This window comes from Oncorhynchus nerka, linkage group LG3, assembly GCF_034236695.1.
Source record: "Oncorhynchus nerka isolate Pitt River linkage group LG3, Oner_Uvic_2.0, whole genome shotgun sequence".
Classification (NCBI taxonomy): Eukaryota; Metazoa; Chordata; class Actinopteri; order Salmoniformes; family Salmonidae; genus Oncorhynchus; species Oncorhynchus nerka.
In genome coordinates, this window is record NC_088398.1 from 44,302,676 (window position 1) to 44,321,069 (window position 18,394).

The 18,394-nt window shown below is 40.0% G+C and overlaps 1 protein-coding gene across 1 annotated transcript in view; it reads right to left on the bottom strand.

The window, feature by feature from the left end:
* Positions 1-12,830: 12,830 nt before the first annotated feature.
* LOC115116274 (potassium voltage-gated channel subfamily H member 7-like) overlaps positions 12,831-18,394 on the bottom strand; it is a 97,199-nt gene continuing 91,635 nt past the window's right edge. The window contains exons 14-16 of the mRNA XM_065012426.1: positions 15,281-15,437; positions 13,244-13,427; positions 12,831-13,049 (exon numbers count right to left, since the gene is read on the bottom strand). Of these exons, the coding sequence (XP_064868498.1) occupies positions 12,852-13,049; positions 13,244-13,427; positions 15,281-15,437 (539 nt within the window). The 3' untranslated portion in view covers positions 12,831-12,851. The remainder of the gene's footprint in view (positions 13,050-13,243; positions 13,428-15,280; positions 15,438-18,394) is intronic.

An 18,394-nucleotide genomic window follows, 5' to 3' on the forward strand; every position in this document is an offset into this window, starting at 1 on the left:
TAGGCCGAAAAGTTTTCCTGGAAAACTTCTCGATGTATCAGTGTGGATAAAGGTAACATTTGGAGTACAGTTGCATATCCCATCCCTGCATTGAGGTATGTTTTCTGACCCATATCTTGCGCCGGCTCCATGGAGTCTAAATTTAACCATGATTGTGTTCCGACTCCAGTGCAACTCAATGTAAACAAGTGTAACGGTAGGGTCGGAATCTACTGGCTACTATTCCTCACAAGATCTGTTCAAGTTCAAAGGAGCATGGTTTTGGCTAGCATGAAGGGCAATATATGGGCAATTATAGGACAATCTATGAATCCTTATCTATCAAGTAATCATCAGGTGTCTTCCATATCAGTTCTTTAACCAGGTCAGGGTGTTCAGTGTCCTGTAACACCTTCAAGAAGATGGAGAACTCCTGAGAAGTTCCTCAGTCCCACATATATTTATTCTGTTTTGATATTCAGCTAATATATCTAGAACAGAAATGTAATTGTTAAATTACAGGCTAATGCATGACTAAAAATTTACTCACATAATAAACTCATACCCTATCAAGAGCTGCAGTGCAGTTAGTGACATTAGTCTGCCCTCATCTGGTCCACAGATGTATTACATCAATATATCTACAGTTTACATCTAGGTCTATTGATCATTAGTAATATGATTTGATAGGAGTTTAGGCTATGGACAATGTCCCATATGGCACTAATACAGTCTACACACATACAATTACATACAATTTCACGGTCCTCTGGGAATAGAATATCTTCCGCAAAACGGTAGTCTTCATCCTCAAAAAAGTTCAATAAGTCTGGCGGAATTTTCATTCTCTGCCTCCAGAGATGGACTTCCTCCATGTAGATGGCTGAATGTTTACACCCCCCAGCTGACAGTGCATCCTCAAACTACCTGCACCAATCGTCTGGATGTTGCTGGATCCTGATGATTCTATCAATAAGTAGATTGACTGCCTTTCGATTGCTCTCTCTGTTTTCACCTTACTTTGGAAAAAGTATTTTTGGTCATTGTCTATGAAGTTCAGGTGATCCAGCACAATTTACATTTAAAAAAAAAGTAACTTATTTACTTAGGCAAGTCAGTTAAGAACAAATTCTTATTTACAATGATGGCCTACCCTGACCAAACCCGGACAAGGCTGGGCCAATTGAGCGCCGCCCTATGGGACTCCCAATCACTGCCAGTTGTGATACAGTCTGGACTTGAACCAGGGACTGTAGTGGTGCCTCTTGCCTTAGACCACTACGTCACTCGGGAGCACAAATTCCACTTCAATGAGTTTCTGCAGCCTGGGTCTTTTTGCCTGGAAACCCGACGTTGAATTGCGTTGAATTCTGTTTCGGGCAAAATTTTGTGTTTGGGATCAGGAAAGTTTCCTCTCACAACCTTTACAAGCCAGTATGTTGAATAAAAAACATACTCTACTGGTTGTTAGCTCCTTTTGATGGTAGGAATGCAAGACAACATATCCACATAATTAAATATAATTAAAACAGTATAATTAATCACCTTATCAAAGTGCTGGTATCACCTGAATCATGTGTATGCTTCAGGTGATAGCCAATCAGGTTGCAGCAGTCTGTTGTTTACCCTTGGCTAAGCAGGGCCCAACATAAGGATGTAGCGTTAACTACTCTAGCACTGTGGTGGAGAACTAGCTGTTGACTAAACTTCCCATAAATTGAACTATTGAGGAACATCTGTGTGCTTATTAGCAAAGGGAAGAGAACACTTCACTCTCCAACCAAGGTGAATGAATACAGGAGCAAACTGAAGTGATGAGGAAATTCAGCAACTTTTTTAAGGACAGTGGAAGTTGATAAAAGTGCTTCTTTACTAAAAGTACAAATTAACACTTTACATTTTCACAACTTTCATCAAGACTTTACAGTTAGAAAAGTGAAGGAGGACTTTACATTTCAACACAGCCTCCTATGGATTCAGGGACCAATCATAATGGGAATACAAAACAAACTAGGATGTGATTGGTTAAATGAGTTGTCAAAAATCTGACCAATTGTTTTAGACCTAGACTGACCAGTAGATTGTGGTTACATGTTATACTGACAATCAAATTGGTCAGTATAAGTCTAAAAACAATAGGTCAGAGTTTTGGAACTCATTTACCAATCACATTATGTTTTGTTTTGTATTCCCAATGTGATTGGTCTCTGGACTCATATGAGGCATTTTTTTCACATAAAAAATCTTCACAATTGGATATCATGGAATTGGGGTGAAAAAACACCCATAATAAAAAATAAAAAAAACATCTTCCTTCAGATTGGGTGAGTTCGTTTTGCATGGCCTGGTGCCCCGGGTGAGCGGAGTTTGTACATTTTAGGCCATTCCATTGGTCCTTAAGTGAAGTCTCCAACCATGCAAAATGAACTCACTCTTTACCATTTGTAAAACCGTGATGGAGGTGGCTAACAGGCAAAAATAAGCACTTCTATCAGCTTTTACTGTCCTCCAAGATTGCTGGTTAGTGCACCCAGCCAGAATATTCCAGATTCAACAGGTATAGGCACATGTGCACCAGAGGATTTACTTATGTTTATGTTAGGATAACGTCTTTATTGGACACTACTTTTAATCCCCAAACTGTTTTAACTATAATTTTGTGTGTTCTATTTATCTGGGCGTACCAATCGAGAACATATAAATAAATAAAAGATTTCCTTGTTATGTCAGGATTACAATTTATTTCTCTCATGATCACGACATAACAAAAGTTGTTTTGTCGAGATTACAAGATATAAATGGATGTATTGGTGATAGATTGACAGTATGGCTGAGGCGACAGAGCCCATTTAGAGGTGGTACATTTCATGCTAACATTATGCCTTCATTTGTGTTTGGAGCTCATTATCAGTTCATAAATTCGATTGTTAGCAAGCTAAATGTCCCTTACCTTAAACTAAGAGCTGGGGGGGATAAGCCAACGTGGGGCATTTAAGCCCTGAACGATGCCTGACAAGCAGCCCTGTTTCCCAGTGTGCCATCCCAAGACCACAGACAATCACATGCAAGCAAACATAGCTAACTTGGATAGTCTTGTGAGTGAGCAAGCTAGCTAGCTATTTAGTTAGCTAGGTAATCTTGTTAGCTAGATATATAGCTAGCTTGTTATATATTCTGGTTGTTGGCTTGCATAACTTATATGAATAATTGTAAGGGACTTTTAATGTTTTATGGATAATATTTACATTTACAAGGTGGGTGAGCTCCATTCCTGACATGCTGATCAGATTCAATTTCAGCCTCAGATCTTGATCAGATTCAATAGCAGCCTCAGAGGCTCATAAATCTGGATTCTGCATTTTAGGCTCTTTCATAAGTAAAGCTCCTTGCAGGCAGATTAGCAGTCAGAGCATTATATATATATGTATATACACATGGTCAAGAGTGGATGCGCTCTATTCCTGGCAGGCTGATCAGATTCAATAGCAGCTTTTTCATAGGCAGATAAATCAGGATGCTGCCTTATAGGTTGTCTGCAAGGAGCCTTACATTTGAAACAGCCTACAAGGCAGCATCCTGACATTAGCCTCTGAGGCTGCTATTGAATCTGATCAGCCTACCAGGAATAGAGCTCACCCACTCTGGATCATATGCATCAGCCTTATAGGCACTGACTGCTTTGTAAGCCTGCAAAGAGCTTTAGCTATGAAACAGCTTACAAAGCAAAAACCTAGGGGGTTTGAACTTGCAACCTTCCGGTTACTAGTCCAACACTCTAACCACTAGGCTACCCTGCCGGATGATGCCTGATACTTTTTAGTATTTTGCGATCTCGACAAAATCTCTTTTGTCATGTCATGATATCAAGAAAATTGTCTTGTGATCTTGACAAAACAACTTTTGTTATGTCGTGATCATAAGATAAGTAAGTTGTGATTTCAACATAATGAGGGAATTCTTTTTATATTCATATCCTCTTTGGACTCAATTGTAATTTCCACTCTAGTCAGTTAATTGTTTGTCTTGTGTTAAACGCCCACACCAATAGAAATCCACTTTTTTGAGCTGAAAGACGATGGCCAGAGCTTACCCATGATGTCGTACAACGATTTATGTCAATACGTTGTCATTTTAGTCAAAGTTGGATCTATTTGGGCTTGTGACAAAAAAACGAACTGCCTGCTTCGTGAAATTTGTACTTGACGTGTCTTTTCCTTTGAAATGACGTGTAAATTATTTTCAGCATACTTACCTTTCAGGGCTGGGTTTTATTTCAATGGCACAGTATCACCCACCAGCATGGCATTGTTAATTAATCAGAAACACCTGCAAAATTCGCAAGTTGCAACTGAGCTGAGCAACATAATAGACCATCTTTGGCTCCAGCAAAGAGGGTGGATCAATGAAGATCGTTCACACAGGCCGTTAACCACATTGAAATATGTTCAGTTCTGGTCTACTTAACGGGGTGTGTTTTCCATAGACACCAAAGCAATAGCAGCTGGGTCTGGTCTACTTAGTTCATTGACTTTCATTGGACCAGAAAAAAAACAGCGATTGGGGGTGTCTTGCGTTCTCTTCCGTCTCTAGCTGCACTTGGCTGCCTGAGACATGGAGCAAATTAAAATAGAGGGTGCGAATTTATGTTTTTGTACCTCCACTTTTTTTTTTACCAGCAAATTATCATAATCCATTGGATCATTTGTAAAGTTTCACTTATTTTTGTTCTAGTGTGTTTTAAACAAATATATTAACATTTTATAAATGGAATACATTTTGGAACCCGTTCACCGTTGCCCCAAGATGAATGATTTTGATCACGCTCCACTGCTTTGATCGGTGCGGCTAAAAATCACAAGTGTCTATCCTATAACGAAAAGTCACCCATGAAAGAAGATTCCACAAACGTGTTTATCTATGTAAAAATGTGCTGTTACATCAAGTATTGGTGTTTCGTGGATGATGCGTTCAGGGTGCTGCTGTTGTTATATATCATTTGCTGCATGCATTATGAGCAAATTCATTGTAGCCTATCATTTCACTTCCACTAGTTGTGAGAATCATGGCATCAGCCTACCAAAGTTTGCATTACAATATAGAAAAACGTGTCTCTAGTCCAAACCATTCAATAGTTAGGCTATCCATATTACCATCTTGTTCTTTCTATTTCCATGGCGGATTCACGAGCCCGCAATTTATGGAAGATGACAAAACTTTGGAGATAACAATAGATTGAAAAGTCAAAGATACTGGTTTCCTACTCACAGGGATCCTATTAGGATGCCTTACCCTGGACCCATCTTCATCTACTTGTCTCTTCTCTGCCTCAGCATACGACACCTTCTGCACTGCTCTGATCCTGGCAACCTCAACCTGCCTTTCTTTCACTGGACACCTCGGATCTCCAGTACCATGGACATCCCTACAGTTTACACACAACGTTTTACACCTACAGTATACTACACAAACCTTTATCACATGTCCTCCTGCACACTTCTCACATCTAGGAATCTCCCTCCTACACACTGCTGCAACATGACCATAAGCTTGACACCTAAAACACTGTAATGGGTGCGGGACAAAATCTCTCATGCAATAACAGACACATCCTAACTTGACGTTATCTGGTACAAATGCTGCAACAAAACTCAGTAGCATAGACAGTTTCTTCTCTCTTTCACCATGCTCTCCACCGGGTCTGCTTTACACCAAACAGAGGTCGTCACAGACACCGGAAAACTTCAACTTCAGTTGGCTCTCCTAAACACTTAACGCTACTCCAGTTATCACTCCTTTCCGGAGAGGAAAGCAAGTCACAGTTATTGTCCCCAGTCATGTCGAGTGGAGTGCACGGTCCCTCTGGACAGCAGAAACGCAAAAAATCTACACGATTCCATATCGAGTAACTTTCACCGAGCCAACATTCCCCAAGCTCTTCTCCACCCAATCTGACACCACATATGGATCGGTCAGAAGGCAAGGATCCATTCTCTCCAAAAATCACACTCCCACCGGGCAAAAAAACATCTTGATCACCATCTGGACGAGGCTCAAACTCACCGCACCTGCCACCGCAGTTAATTAATCCTTACTCTCGTAATGTTAAATTTCCTTCTGCAGTAATCCATATTTATGCTTAATATGCTCCACTTTCTTTATTTTTTCCTGCCCGGCTTCTTTCTGACCTCAATGGGTTCCCCTGACTCCACCTCCAAGTCAGATACACTTACTATACGCAGTTTAGCAAAGTTGCACCCTGCTGTACTTTGAAAAACACCAAAAATATGGAATGGAATGGTCTAATGGAAATGCGAGTGCAAGGTGAGAGGTTGTGTCATGCCTACCTCGGCTGGAGGTGGTGTCTGAAGTCAGCCAGGTGCAACTTTGATAAATTGCGTGCAGTAAGTGTATATTTTGTGTATAAAAGATCATTTCTTGCTGGTACGAAAGTTATATTCCAAATGTTTCCAAAACCGTATCGCAGGCGAGGATTACTAATGTTTCTTAATGTTAAAACAGAGCGTCGGGATTGTAGTTCACATGGAGCCAGCTGTGATCCATATGTTCAGCTGGGAACCCAAGAGGGGGACCGCTATAAGCCCCCTGGGCCTCGTTGGGTTCTTGAGAGCTAGAGCTAGGCTAGCTTCAGTCTCAATTGACTGTGTTGAGACATCTGTCCTGTCCAATAAACAGTTCCCTGGCTTTCATGTCGCAGGCCTTTTGGTCGTTGTTTTACCAAATAGGGCCTACATGTGAGTTCCTAGAAAAACACATTACGGTATGTTTTGAATTCCTGTTCATTAGCTGCATAGGACAGTTGATGTGTATTGATGATTACCATCCATTAAATAAATATATATAAAAGACTTGGTACACTTGACATTGTATTCAATACTTTTTATTCCATAAAATAGACAAGGTAATTAACTAAATCAATTGTATTCCGTGCATTTTTTAAATCTGTAATCCCTTTAGAGCAGAAACATTCCAATCATGTTTAGGTGAGTGTAAAAGTGAAAATGCATCAAAAACATAAGTGAAAAATAGACCAATACATTAATGTTTCCCTATCCCTCTAGTGTGTGTGTGAATCCGGCCAATTTACGCAAAAGCTTACTAAGGCCTTTACCACGTATTTACTTGCCATACAATACTATACAATAACTAGGCTACTCATTTAAGGGAATGTTCATTTAGGTAACAGCTGACAAAATCAATGTAAAAATAAACAAATTAATTAGTTGGAATATTGTGATCATATATTTACTGCCTGTTACTCTGGTATGTGTCTTTACTTGGGAATGGACTTCTGTGACACTCATTCTATCATTATAATACAGTAATCATGGAACCAAAATCCTTCCACTTCTTTTACGTTTTAGTCCCGTGGACATGCACGTTATACTGTCTTGTCTTCATGACTTTAAATTGAAGAGAAAACAAGGGCATTTGTAATGCCATATGTTTTAAATACTGTAGTACAACATTGATAACGTACTGGATTCTAAATACATGCATGAGACAAAATAATTGCACTGCTGAGTATTCAAGCAGCCTTTAGTGCAAAAAACATGTCCCCACGAAAAGATGTGGTGGACAAATCTTTGTAGAAAAAAGGTCAGTCATTTGAAAGTTCTTCAAAAGTTTCCTAAATGTTTGTTTTCATTTTATTGCTCCCGTAGCTTCAGGAAAAAACATATACTACCTACCACTAACATTTCAATTGCACCCCATCCTTTAATAATACAGTATATTTCTTAACAAATAAAAATAAGAAAGATTTTTTTTTTTTTACATGTCTTTCCTATAAGATGTTATATTAATGTGCAGATATAATACGTTATATCAATGTCTATGATAACAGAATACACTGGAAAACAATGTGATTTTGTCAATGAGAATGTGCAGTATGTAGGCTACATAAACATACTGATTTGATATTTGGATTTAGTTATAGGCACAATACCCCATTTATATCTCATGGGCCTATTGATAAGCTAACATTTGTCTCTCCATGTATTACATAACATTATGCCTTGCATACAGTGCCTTGCAAAAGTATTCATCCCCCTTGGTGTTTTTCCTATTTTGTTGCATTACAACCTGCAATTTAGATGGATTTTTATTTGGATTTCATGTAATGGACATACACAAAATAGTCCAAATTGGTGAAGTGAAAAAAAGTATTTTTTAAAATTCTACAAAATTCTACAAAGTAAATAACGGAAAGGAGGTGCGTGCATATAAATTCACCCCCTTTGCTGTGAAGCCCCTAAATAAGATCTGGTGCAAACAATTACCTTCAGAAGTCACATAATTAGTTAAATAAAGTCCACCTGTGTGCAATCTAAGTGTCACATGATCTGTCACATGATCTCAGTATATATACACCTGTTCCGAAAGGCCCCAGAGTCTGCAACACCAGTAAGCAAGGGGCACCACTAAGCAAGCAGCACCATGAAGACTAAGGAGCTCTCCAAACAGGTCAGGGACAAAGTTGTGGAGTATTACAGATCAGGATTGGGTTATAAAACAAATATCAGAAACTTTGAACATCCCAAAGAGCACTAAATTCAATATAAAAAAATGGAAAGAATATGGCACCTCAACAAACCTGCCAAGAGAGGGCCGCCCACCAAAACTCACGGACCAGGCAAGGAGGGCATTAATCAGAGAGGCAACAAAGAGACCAACAATAACCCTGAAGGAGCTGCAAAGCTTCACAGCGGAGATTGGAGTATCTCTCCATAGGACCACTTTAAGTCGTACACTCCACAGAGCTGGGAAGAGTGGCCAGAAAAAAGCCATTTGCTTAAAGAAAAAAATAAGCAAACACATTTGGTGTTTGCCAAAAGGCATGTGGGAGACTACCCAAATATATGGAAGAAGGTACTCTGGTCAGACGAGACAAAAATTGAGCTTTTTGGCCATCAAGGACAAAGCTATATCTGGCGCAATCCCAAGCCCAACATCACCCCGAGAACACCATCCCCACAGTGAAGCATGGTGGTGGCAGCATCATGCTGTGGGGATGTTTTTCATTGGCAGGGACTAGGAACCTGGTCAGAATTGAAGGAATGATGGATGGCGCTAAATACAGGGAAATTCTTGAGGGAAACCGGTTTCAGTTTTCCAGAAATTTGAGACTGGGACGGAGGTTCACCTTCCAGTAGGACAATGACCCCATGCATACTGCTAAGGTAACACTAGAGTGGCTTAAAGGGAAACATTTAAATGTCTTGGAATGGCCTGGTCAAAGCCCAGACCTCAATCCAATTGAGAATGTGTGGTATGACTGGAGCAGTTTTGCCTTGAAGAAAGGACAAAAATCCCAGTGGCTAGATGTGCCAAGCTTAAAGAGACATACCCCAAGAGACTTGCAGTTGTAATTGCTGCAAAAGGTGGCTCTGCAAAGCATTGACTTTTTTTTTTTGGGGGGTGAATAGTTATGTACTCAAGTTTTCTGTTTTCTGTTTGTTTTATTTCTTGTTTGTTTCACAAGAAAAAATATTTTGCATCTTCAAAAGTGGTAGGCATGTTGTGTAAGTCAAGTGATACAAATCCCCCCAAAAATCAATTTTAACTCCAGGTTGTAAGGCATCAAAATAGGAAAAATTCCAAGGGGGTGAATACTTTCGGAAAGCCACAGTAAGTATTAACCCCCCTTGTACTTTTCCACATTGTTTTGTGTTACAATCTGGAATAAAATTGGGATTTTTACCATATGATGTACACAACATAACACTTTGAAGGTGCAAAATATTTGTTGTTGTGACACAAAAGTTAATAATTAAACATTTAAAAAAACATTTGTTGGTTGCATAAGTATTCACCCCCCTGAGTCAATACTTGGGAAAATCACCATTGACAGCAATTACAGCTGCAGTCTTTTTGGCTAAGTCTTTACCAGCTTTGCACATCTGGATCTTGCGATTTTTGCCCATTCTTCTTGGCCAAATTGCTCAAGCTCTGTCAAGTTGGATGGGGACTATTGTTGAACAGCAATTTTCAAGTCTTGCCATAGATTCTTAATCGGATTGAGGTCTGGGCTTTGACTGGGCCATTCTAAGACATTCAGGATTTTTCTTAAAACCACTCCAGTGTAGCTTTGGCTGTGTGTTTAGGGTCATTGTCCTGCTGGAAGGTGAACCTCTGCCCCAGTCCCAGGTCTCTAGCAGACTGAAACAGGTTTTCCTCTAGAATTTCCATTAATTTGGCTCCATCCAACTTGCCCTCATTCCTGGCCAGTTTCCCAGTCCCTGCCGATGAAAAGCATCCCCATAACATGATGCTGCCACCACTATGCTTCAACGTAATGAGAAGTGTTGGCTTTGCGCCACACATAGCGCTTTGCTCTAAGGCCAAAAAGTTTAAGAGCCCCTTTCAACCAGTTTGCGGTGTCTACCAAATGGGATTTGATATAGTTTTTTTCAGCAATGGCTTTCTTCTCGCCACTCTCCCATAAAGCCCAGCTTTGTGAAGCATCCGGGTGATAGTTGTCACATGGATGGTTTCTCCCATCTCAGCTGTAGCTCTCTCCAGCACCTTCAGAGTTACCAGTGGCCTCTTGGTTGCATCTCTGACTAATGCCCTCCTTACCCGGTCACTAAGTTTTGGTAGACGGCCTCCAGGGGTTGTTCAAAGTTTGGGATATTTTTTTTTTTTTATAACACCAGAGTTTATTTAGAGGTGTCACAGCAAAGGGGGTGAATACTTATGCAATCAAGACTTTTCCATTTTTTTCCCCACTCCCAATTAAATCAATTTTAATTACAGGTTGTGACAGAATAAATGTGAATACTTATGCAAGGCACTGTAATACTATGTATGCATAATAATTTAGTACAACTATAATCTCAAACAAAAAAGTCAGAAGTATACAGACAATGCCATTATCATAGATTATATTGTATGCTACTTTTGGTTCAAATAAGAAGTGCAAAATTGTTTAACATACTAAGGTGAAAACCAATGTACTGCCTTGTGAACATTCCAACATCGCACTTGCTTGTCAGGAGTATGACTCAAAGCTACCATGCAACAATAACACTCCCAGTTAGGCACATTAGCCTATCTACCTAAACAAGCACGTATGGTGTCTGTGTTGCTGGCAGTGTAACATCAAGGGTGTCCATGTACATATTTAATGATGCACATAATTTCAGGAGGAAAACTACAAGATACTTCACATATTGAAATGCAATAAATAGTCAATAAAACCCTGAGTCACACTTCAGAGAGAGAAGACAGGCAAACAGAAAGGAGAGATCTACACTACCGGTCAAATGTTTTAGAACACAAACTCATTCAAGGGTTTTTCTTTATTTTTACTATTTTCTACATTGTAGAATAATAGTGAACACATCAAAACTATGAAATAACGCATATAGAATCTTGTAGTTACCAAATAAGTGTTTTTTAAATTTTATATTTCAGATTCTTCAAACAGCCACCCTTTGCCTTGATGACAGCTTTGCACACTTTTGGCATTCTCTCAGCCAGCTTCACCTGGAATGCTTTTCCAACAGTCTTGAAAGAGTTCCCACATATGCTGCGCACTTGTTGGCCGCTTTTCCTTCAATCTGCAGTCCGACTCATCCCAAACCACCTCAATTTGGTTGAGGTCAGGGGATTGGAGGCCGGGATGCAGCACTCCATTACTCTCCTTCTTGGTTAAAATAGTCCTTACACAGCCTGGAGGTGTGTTGGGTCATTGTCCTGTTGAAAAACAAATGATAGTCCCATTAAGTCCAAACCAGATGGGATGGCGTATCACTGCAGAATTCTGTGGTAGCCATGCTGGTTAAGTGTGCCTTGAATTCTAAATAAATCCCAGTGTCACCAGCAAAGCACCCCCACACCATAACACCTTCTCCTCCATGCTATAAAGTGGGAAATACATATGGAGAGATCATCCGTTCTCCCACACAGCGTCTCACAAAGACACCATGGTTGGAACCAAAAATCTCAAATTTGGACTCCAGACCAAAGGACAAATTTCCACCGGTCTAATGTCCATTGCTTGTGTTTCTTGACACAAGCAAGTCTCTTCGTCTTATTGGTGTCCTTTAGTGTTGGTTTCTTTGCAGCAATTTGACCATGAAGGCCTGATTCACACAGTCTCCTCTGAACAGTTGATGTTGACATGTGTCTGTTTCTTGAACTCTTTGAAGCATTTATTTGGGCTGCAATTTCTGAGGCTGGTAACTAATGAACTTATCCTCTGCAGCATAGGTGACTCTGGGTCTTCCATCCTGTGACGGTCCTCATGAAAGCCAGGTTCATCAAAGCGCTTGATGGTTTTTGCGACTGCACATAAAGAATCTTTCAAAGTTCTTGAAATGTTCCGTACTGACTGACCTTCACGTCTTAAAGTAATGATGGACTGTCATTTCTCTTTGCTTATTTCAGCTGTTAAAGTAATGATGGACTGTCATTTCTCTTTGCTTATTTCAGCTGTTCTTGCCATAATATGGACTTGGTCTTTTACCAAATAGGGCTATCTTCTGTATACCACCCCTACCTTGTCACACCACAACTGATTGGCTCAAATGCATTAAGAAGGAAAGAAATTCCACAAATAACTTTTAAGGCACACCTGTTAATTGAAATGCATTCCAGGTGACTAACTCATGAATCTGGTCGAGAGAAGGCCAAGAGCGGGCAAATATGTCATCAATGCAAAGGGTGACTATTTGAAGAATCTTAATTTTAAAATATATTTTGATTTGTTTAACACTTTTTTTGGTTCCTAAATGATTCCATATGTGTTATTTCATAGTTTTGATGTCTTCATTACTATTCTACAATGTAGAAAATAGTAAAAACAAAGAAAAACGGGAGTTCTAAAACTTTTGACCGGTAGTGTAGCTCTATGGCCTTGGAGGCCCTGGGTCTGAGACTGGCCTAGATTTGGAATGCTGATGCCCCGTGTTGGGTTTGTTGTATGTGTGTCTTTGTACAAGTAGTACTGTAAGGCTGTCCTCTCTGGGTGAATCATCCATATAAGCCAAGCCTGACACCGAGTCTTTGAATTCCTGATGGCTCCTCTCCAAGTTAAGTTCAGGACTCTGATAATGTAAAATAAATAAGAGCAAACACACACATTTCAACATAAGTGTGCTTCCACCATTAGAAAGTATCTCAGAACTCTTGGAGTCGGTCATCACTTTTAAAATATGATATCAATCCCCTTTTTAAAAAGTCTTGGTCCTTGATTGCCATTGTCTGTTTGTTCTGTGGGAATCAACAGTTCAGTACGTACTTGTGGTGATGAATGGCTGAAGCAATGGCTGCTGGTCAAAGCAGCGATTGGCTGACCCCTAACTGCAGGCCTTTGATAGTCTGGACTGGCAGTCACAGTGCTATAGGCAGGAGGTCCCAGGGTAGACTGCTTCTGCAGGAGCTGCAGGATGGTCTGAATATCTGATGTCATCTGGGACTCCAACCTGCAAACACAGATGGAAGGCAGAAATGAACTCCTACTCTTGGTTATAGGGATAAGGGACTGGAGGCTAAGGAGGGATAAGTTTAACACAAATCAACAACTATACTGTCTCTAGGCTATCGCTGTTTTGTTTTTATTGTACAGTCATCTAGGCTATCACTGTTTTGTTTTTATTGTACAGTAGTTGAATATGTCAAATTCTAGCACTAGGGGGAGCTTGTGATCTATGTTTACAGTATCATCATGGTTGTCAATGAAATCAAAAGGCATGGGAACATGTTTTATCAGCTCTCTCTCTCTCTAGTAGGAGTCATAATGAATATTCAGTATGGGTGGGGTAACAGTGTCTGTGGAGGGGATTTCTAGCTACCTCACACTCACACATTGTCTGTAATAATAATGGATGGATATCCTCCTGCTATCCATCACCGCCTGGTACGGCAACTGCTCGGCCTCCGACCGCAAGGCGCTACAGAGGGTAGTGTGTATGGCCAAGTACATCACTGGGGTGTTAGAGGAAGGACCTAAAAATTGTCCAAGACTCCAACTACCCTAGTCACAGACTGTTCTCTCTGCTACCGCATGGCAAGTGGTACCGGAGCGCCAAGTCTAGGTCCAAAAGCCTTCTTAACAGCTTCTACCCCCAAGCCATAAGACTGCTGAACAGGTAATCAAATGGCTACCTGGACAATTTGCATTGACCCCCCCCCCCTTTTATGCTACTGCTACTCACTGTTTATTATCTATTATCTATGCATAGTAACTTTACTCCTACCTACAGTACATGTACATATTACCTCATTGACCTCGACTAACCTGTACCCCCGCACATTGACTCGGTACCAGTCCCCGCTGTATATATCCTCGTTATTGTTATTTTATTGGTTCTCTTTTATTTTTTACTTTAGCTTATTTTGTCAATATTTTTCAAAACTCTTTTTCTTAACTCAATTTTTGGTTAAGGGCTTGTAAGTAAACATTTCACGGTAAGGTCTACACCTGTTGTATTTGGCGCATGTGACAAATTCAGTTAAGTTTGATTCGATTTGATGTGACAAATAAGATTTAATTTGAGGTCTCCTCCTTTGTGATTATTCCTGCTAAAACTACCACCTGCTGTTTGTCTGTCTGCTCTCGTCAGCCTGCTGGTGCAGGTGTTGTTATCTCTCCTCTCAACCTGTTTGACTGCGTCAGGAAATAATGGGGATTCAAATGTAACACTGCACACGGAACAAGTTTTGTTGTGATGTTGTTTGAATTTGTATTTGTTGGAGAGTGTGTGCTGTTATTTTTCATATGTTTTAATAACTTTCAGACACAATCTGGGTGACTTGTCTATTTGGGATTCATAGATTTCAGTCATGAGGTGCCGCAGGGCCAGACGGATTCACAAAATGCAACAGTAACAACAATTGACTTTTTTATGTTAATTCTGAATTTCCATTGTCTCCATGAAACAGAATAGAAAAATGAGAGCTTTATGAAATCACATCTGTTTACTGGCCTTTGTACCTGGATTGCAGCTAGATTTCCATGAATGTTAGACATTGCATTGTAAAGGTCAGAGATGGCCAAAGGAGTGCAGTACAGGCCTACCTGTTTAAGTGCAGTACAGGCCTACCTGTTTAAGTGCAGTACAGGCCTACCTGTTTAAGTGCAGTACAGGCCTACCTGTTTAAGTGCAGTACAGGCCTACCTGTTTAAGTGCAGTACAGGCCTACCTGTTTATGTGCAGTACAGGCCTACCTGTTTATGTGCAGTACAGGCCTACCTGTTTAACTGCAGTACAGGCCTACCTGTTTAAGTGCAGTACAGGCCTACCTGTTTAACTGCAGTACAGGCCTACCTGTTTACCTGTTTAAGTGCTCTTGGAGCTGATCTAAGCGTTGCTCCACCTCTCCGTATGTGATTTCACTGGTGTCGTCATCCTCGCCCCTCAGGTCCTGCAATTGTGCTGACTCATGCAGGTAGTCTTGGGGCTTCTCGCAGTCCCATTTGTCATTGCACACATCTGGCGAGGGAGGGAAACACACATTCTTTACAAGTTCACATGTGGGTCAGAGCATAGGAGCCTGGTAATCACTAAACCAACCAACCAGTACAATAGAACACTATTCATCTTTTGGTGAAAAGCTGCTGTGTATTGTTCCTTGTGTTTGTCATTTATTTGCCTAGCTAGTGTTTCAGGAGACAGCATTGTTTTCTATGTCATAGTGGGTCAAGTAGGTCAAGTTCCTAAGCTTCAAGGACAAAATGGCATTTTTGGAGAGAGCCAAGAACTTGAGAGGAACCAACATCTTCCTCAACGAGGACTTCCCTAAAGATTTGTGCAAGATGCGGAAATAACTTATCCTATCTATGAAAGCTACCAGAGAGTGTTGGGACATTGCTTACGACAAGCTCATTCACCATGTTCCCTCCCAAAAGCCAGGGAGGAGTGAGAGAACCAAGCATCCGGGTCAGTAGCTTCAGCTCAACAGCACACACTCACAAGTGCCTGATTGACTGACTCTATTAGCCAAACAATGTTTTAATTTTTATTTAACTTTTTAAAATGTATTATTTATATTTCCGATAAGCTACCCAGGAAAGGGCTAAGAATAGCCCATATTAATATATGTAGCTTTAGAATTAAGGTTCATGAAATCAATAACTTGCTAACATCAGATGGCATTCATATACTGGCCATCTCTGAAACTCACTTAGATCATTCCTTTGATGATACAGCAATACAAGGATATAACATCTACAGAAAAGGCAGGAATGACTATGGGAGAGGTGTTTCTGTATAGGTTCAGAGCCATGTTCCTGTAAAGCTTGGAGAGGATCTCATGTCAAATGTTGTTGAAGTGTTGTGGTTGCAAGTTCACCTGCCTCATTTAAATCCAATTCTTTTGGGGTGCTGCTATAGGCCACCAAGTGCTAACAGTCAGTATTTGGATAATATGTGTGCAATGCTTGATAGTGTGTGTGATGTTTAACAGAGAGCTCTGGGTGACCTGAACATTGACTTCCTCTCTGTATTATGACCCAGGTTATCACTCAACCAATAGTGTTGGATGTGTGACTTCCACTCGTATGGATCATATAGTCGCTAATGCTGTAGAGCTTTGCTCCAAAGTAATATCAGTTCCCATTGGCTGCAATGACCATAACAATGTGGCAATAACAACAAAAGCCAAAGTGCCAAAGGTTGGCCCTAAGGTATGTCATTTATAAGAGATCATGCTAGATGTAGTTCTCTCAGGACTCTTTTGTTGACCAGCATGCACCTGTAAAGAAATTAACTGTGAGAACTGCTAGAGCCCCCTGGATTGATGATGAATTGAAAAAAATTGTATGGTTGAAAGATTTTGTGCAAAAGGTGGTAAACAAGTCAGGCTGCTCAGCTGTTTGGTTGACATACTGTAAATGGAGAACTTTTCTGACTAAACTTAACAAAAGGAAGAAGAAACAATATTACCAAACCAAGATAAATGACATAAAACACAACGGGAAAAATATTTTGGAGTATCTTAAATGATATCACGGGCAGAAAATCAAAATCATCTCCATTATCCATTGAAGTTGATGGGTCATTTATAATAAAAGCATTTGATATTGCCAATCATTTCAATGATTACTTCACTAGTGAAGTTGACTAATCCAGAAGTGAAATGACAAAATTCAACAGTGAACCATCATATTTTTTTTGTATAAAAGATCTAATAATGAAAGATAAGGATTGCTGTTTGAATTTAGTCAAGTTAGTGTGGGAGAGGTGGAAAAACCATTGTTATCCATCAATAATAATAAGCCACCAGGTATAGACAACCTTGGTGTGAAACTATTGAGAATGGTTGCAGACTGTATTGCCTATTTGCTATATCTTTAACCTAAGCCTAAAGGAGTATGTGTGTCCACAGACGTGGAAGGAAGCTAAAGTAACTCCACTGCCTAAAAATAGTAAAGTACCCTTGTCTGGCTCTAACAGCCACCCAATCAGTTTGCTGCCTGTTTTTAGTAAACTGGCGGAGAGAATCATGCTTGACCAAATATAATGCTTTTTTTCAGAGAACAAGTTAACTACTGACTTTCAGCATGCATATACTGTAGAGAAGGGCACTCAATGCGTACCACACTAACTCAGATGACAGGTTAAAATAAATGGATAATAATAATGTTAGATTTCATTGCAGCCTTTGATGTTATTGATCATAAATTGTTATTGAAGAAATTCACTTGCTGTGGCTTTACATCAACTGCCAACACATGGTTGGAGAGTTATTTATACAACGGAACCCAGAGTGTTCTTCAATGGAAGCTTCAGATATGTACAGTGCGGTGTTCCTCAGGGTGTTGCCTTGGGCCGTTACGCTTCTCTATTTTTACAAATGATTTGCCACTGGTTTTACACAAAGCTAGAATGACTATGAATGTGGATGATTCCACACTCTACATGTCAGCACCCAAAGCCAGTGAGCTCACTGAAATTCAGTGTAGTTGGTTCAAAACATTCTCTAAGATCTAAACCTCAACTGGAGTTGTGTATAAAGGGTGTGACCATTGAAGTTTAAGTTAAAGTCCTAGGTATAACATTGGATGGTCAATTATCATGGTCAAGTCATATTAACAAAGGTGTTGTGACGTTGGGGAGGGGTATGTCTGTTATAAAATAAAATAAATCATCTTTTTTTTACACAAATCAAGTGTACTAGTTGTTGGTTTTGTCCCATCTTGATTAGACTCTGGTAATATGATTAAGTGCAGCAAAGAAAGACCTAGCAAAGGTGCAGTTGGCTCAAAACAGAGCTGCACACCATGCCCTTAACTGCATATACAGAACTAACAACAACATGCATGCCAGTTTTTCCTGGTTGAGGGTTGATGAGAGATTAACTGCTTCTCATGTAGTTTTTATGAGAAATATTACTGTGATGAAAATCCCAGATTGTCAACATTATCAAATAGCATTCAGCTCAGACAACC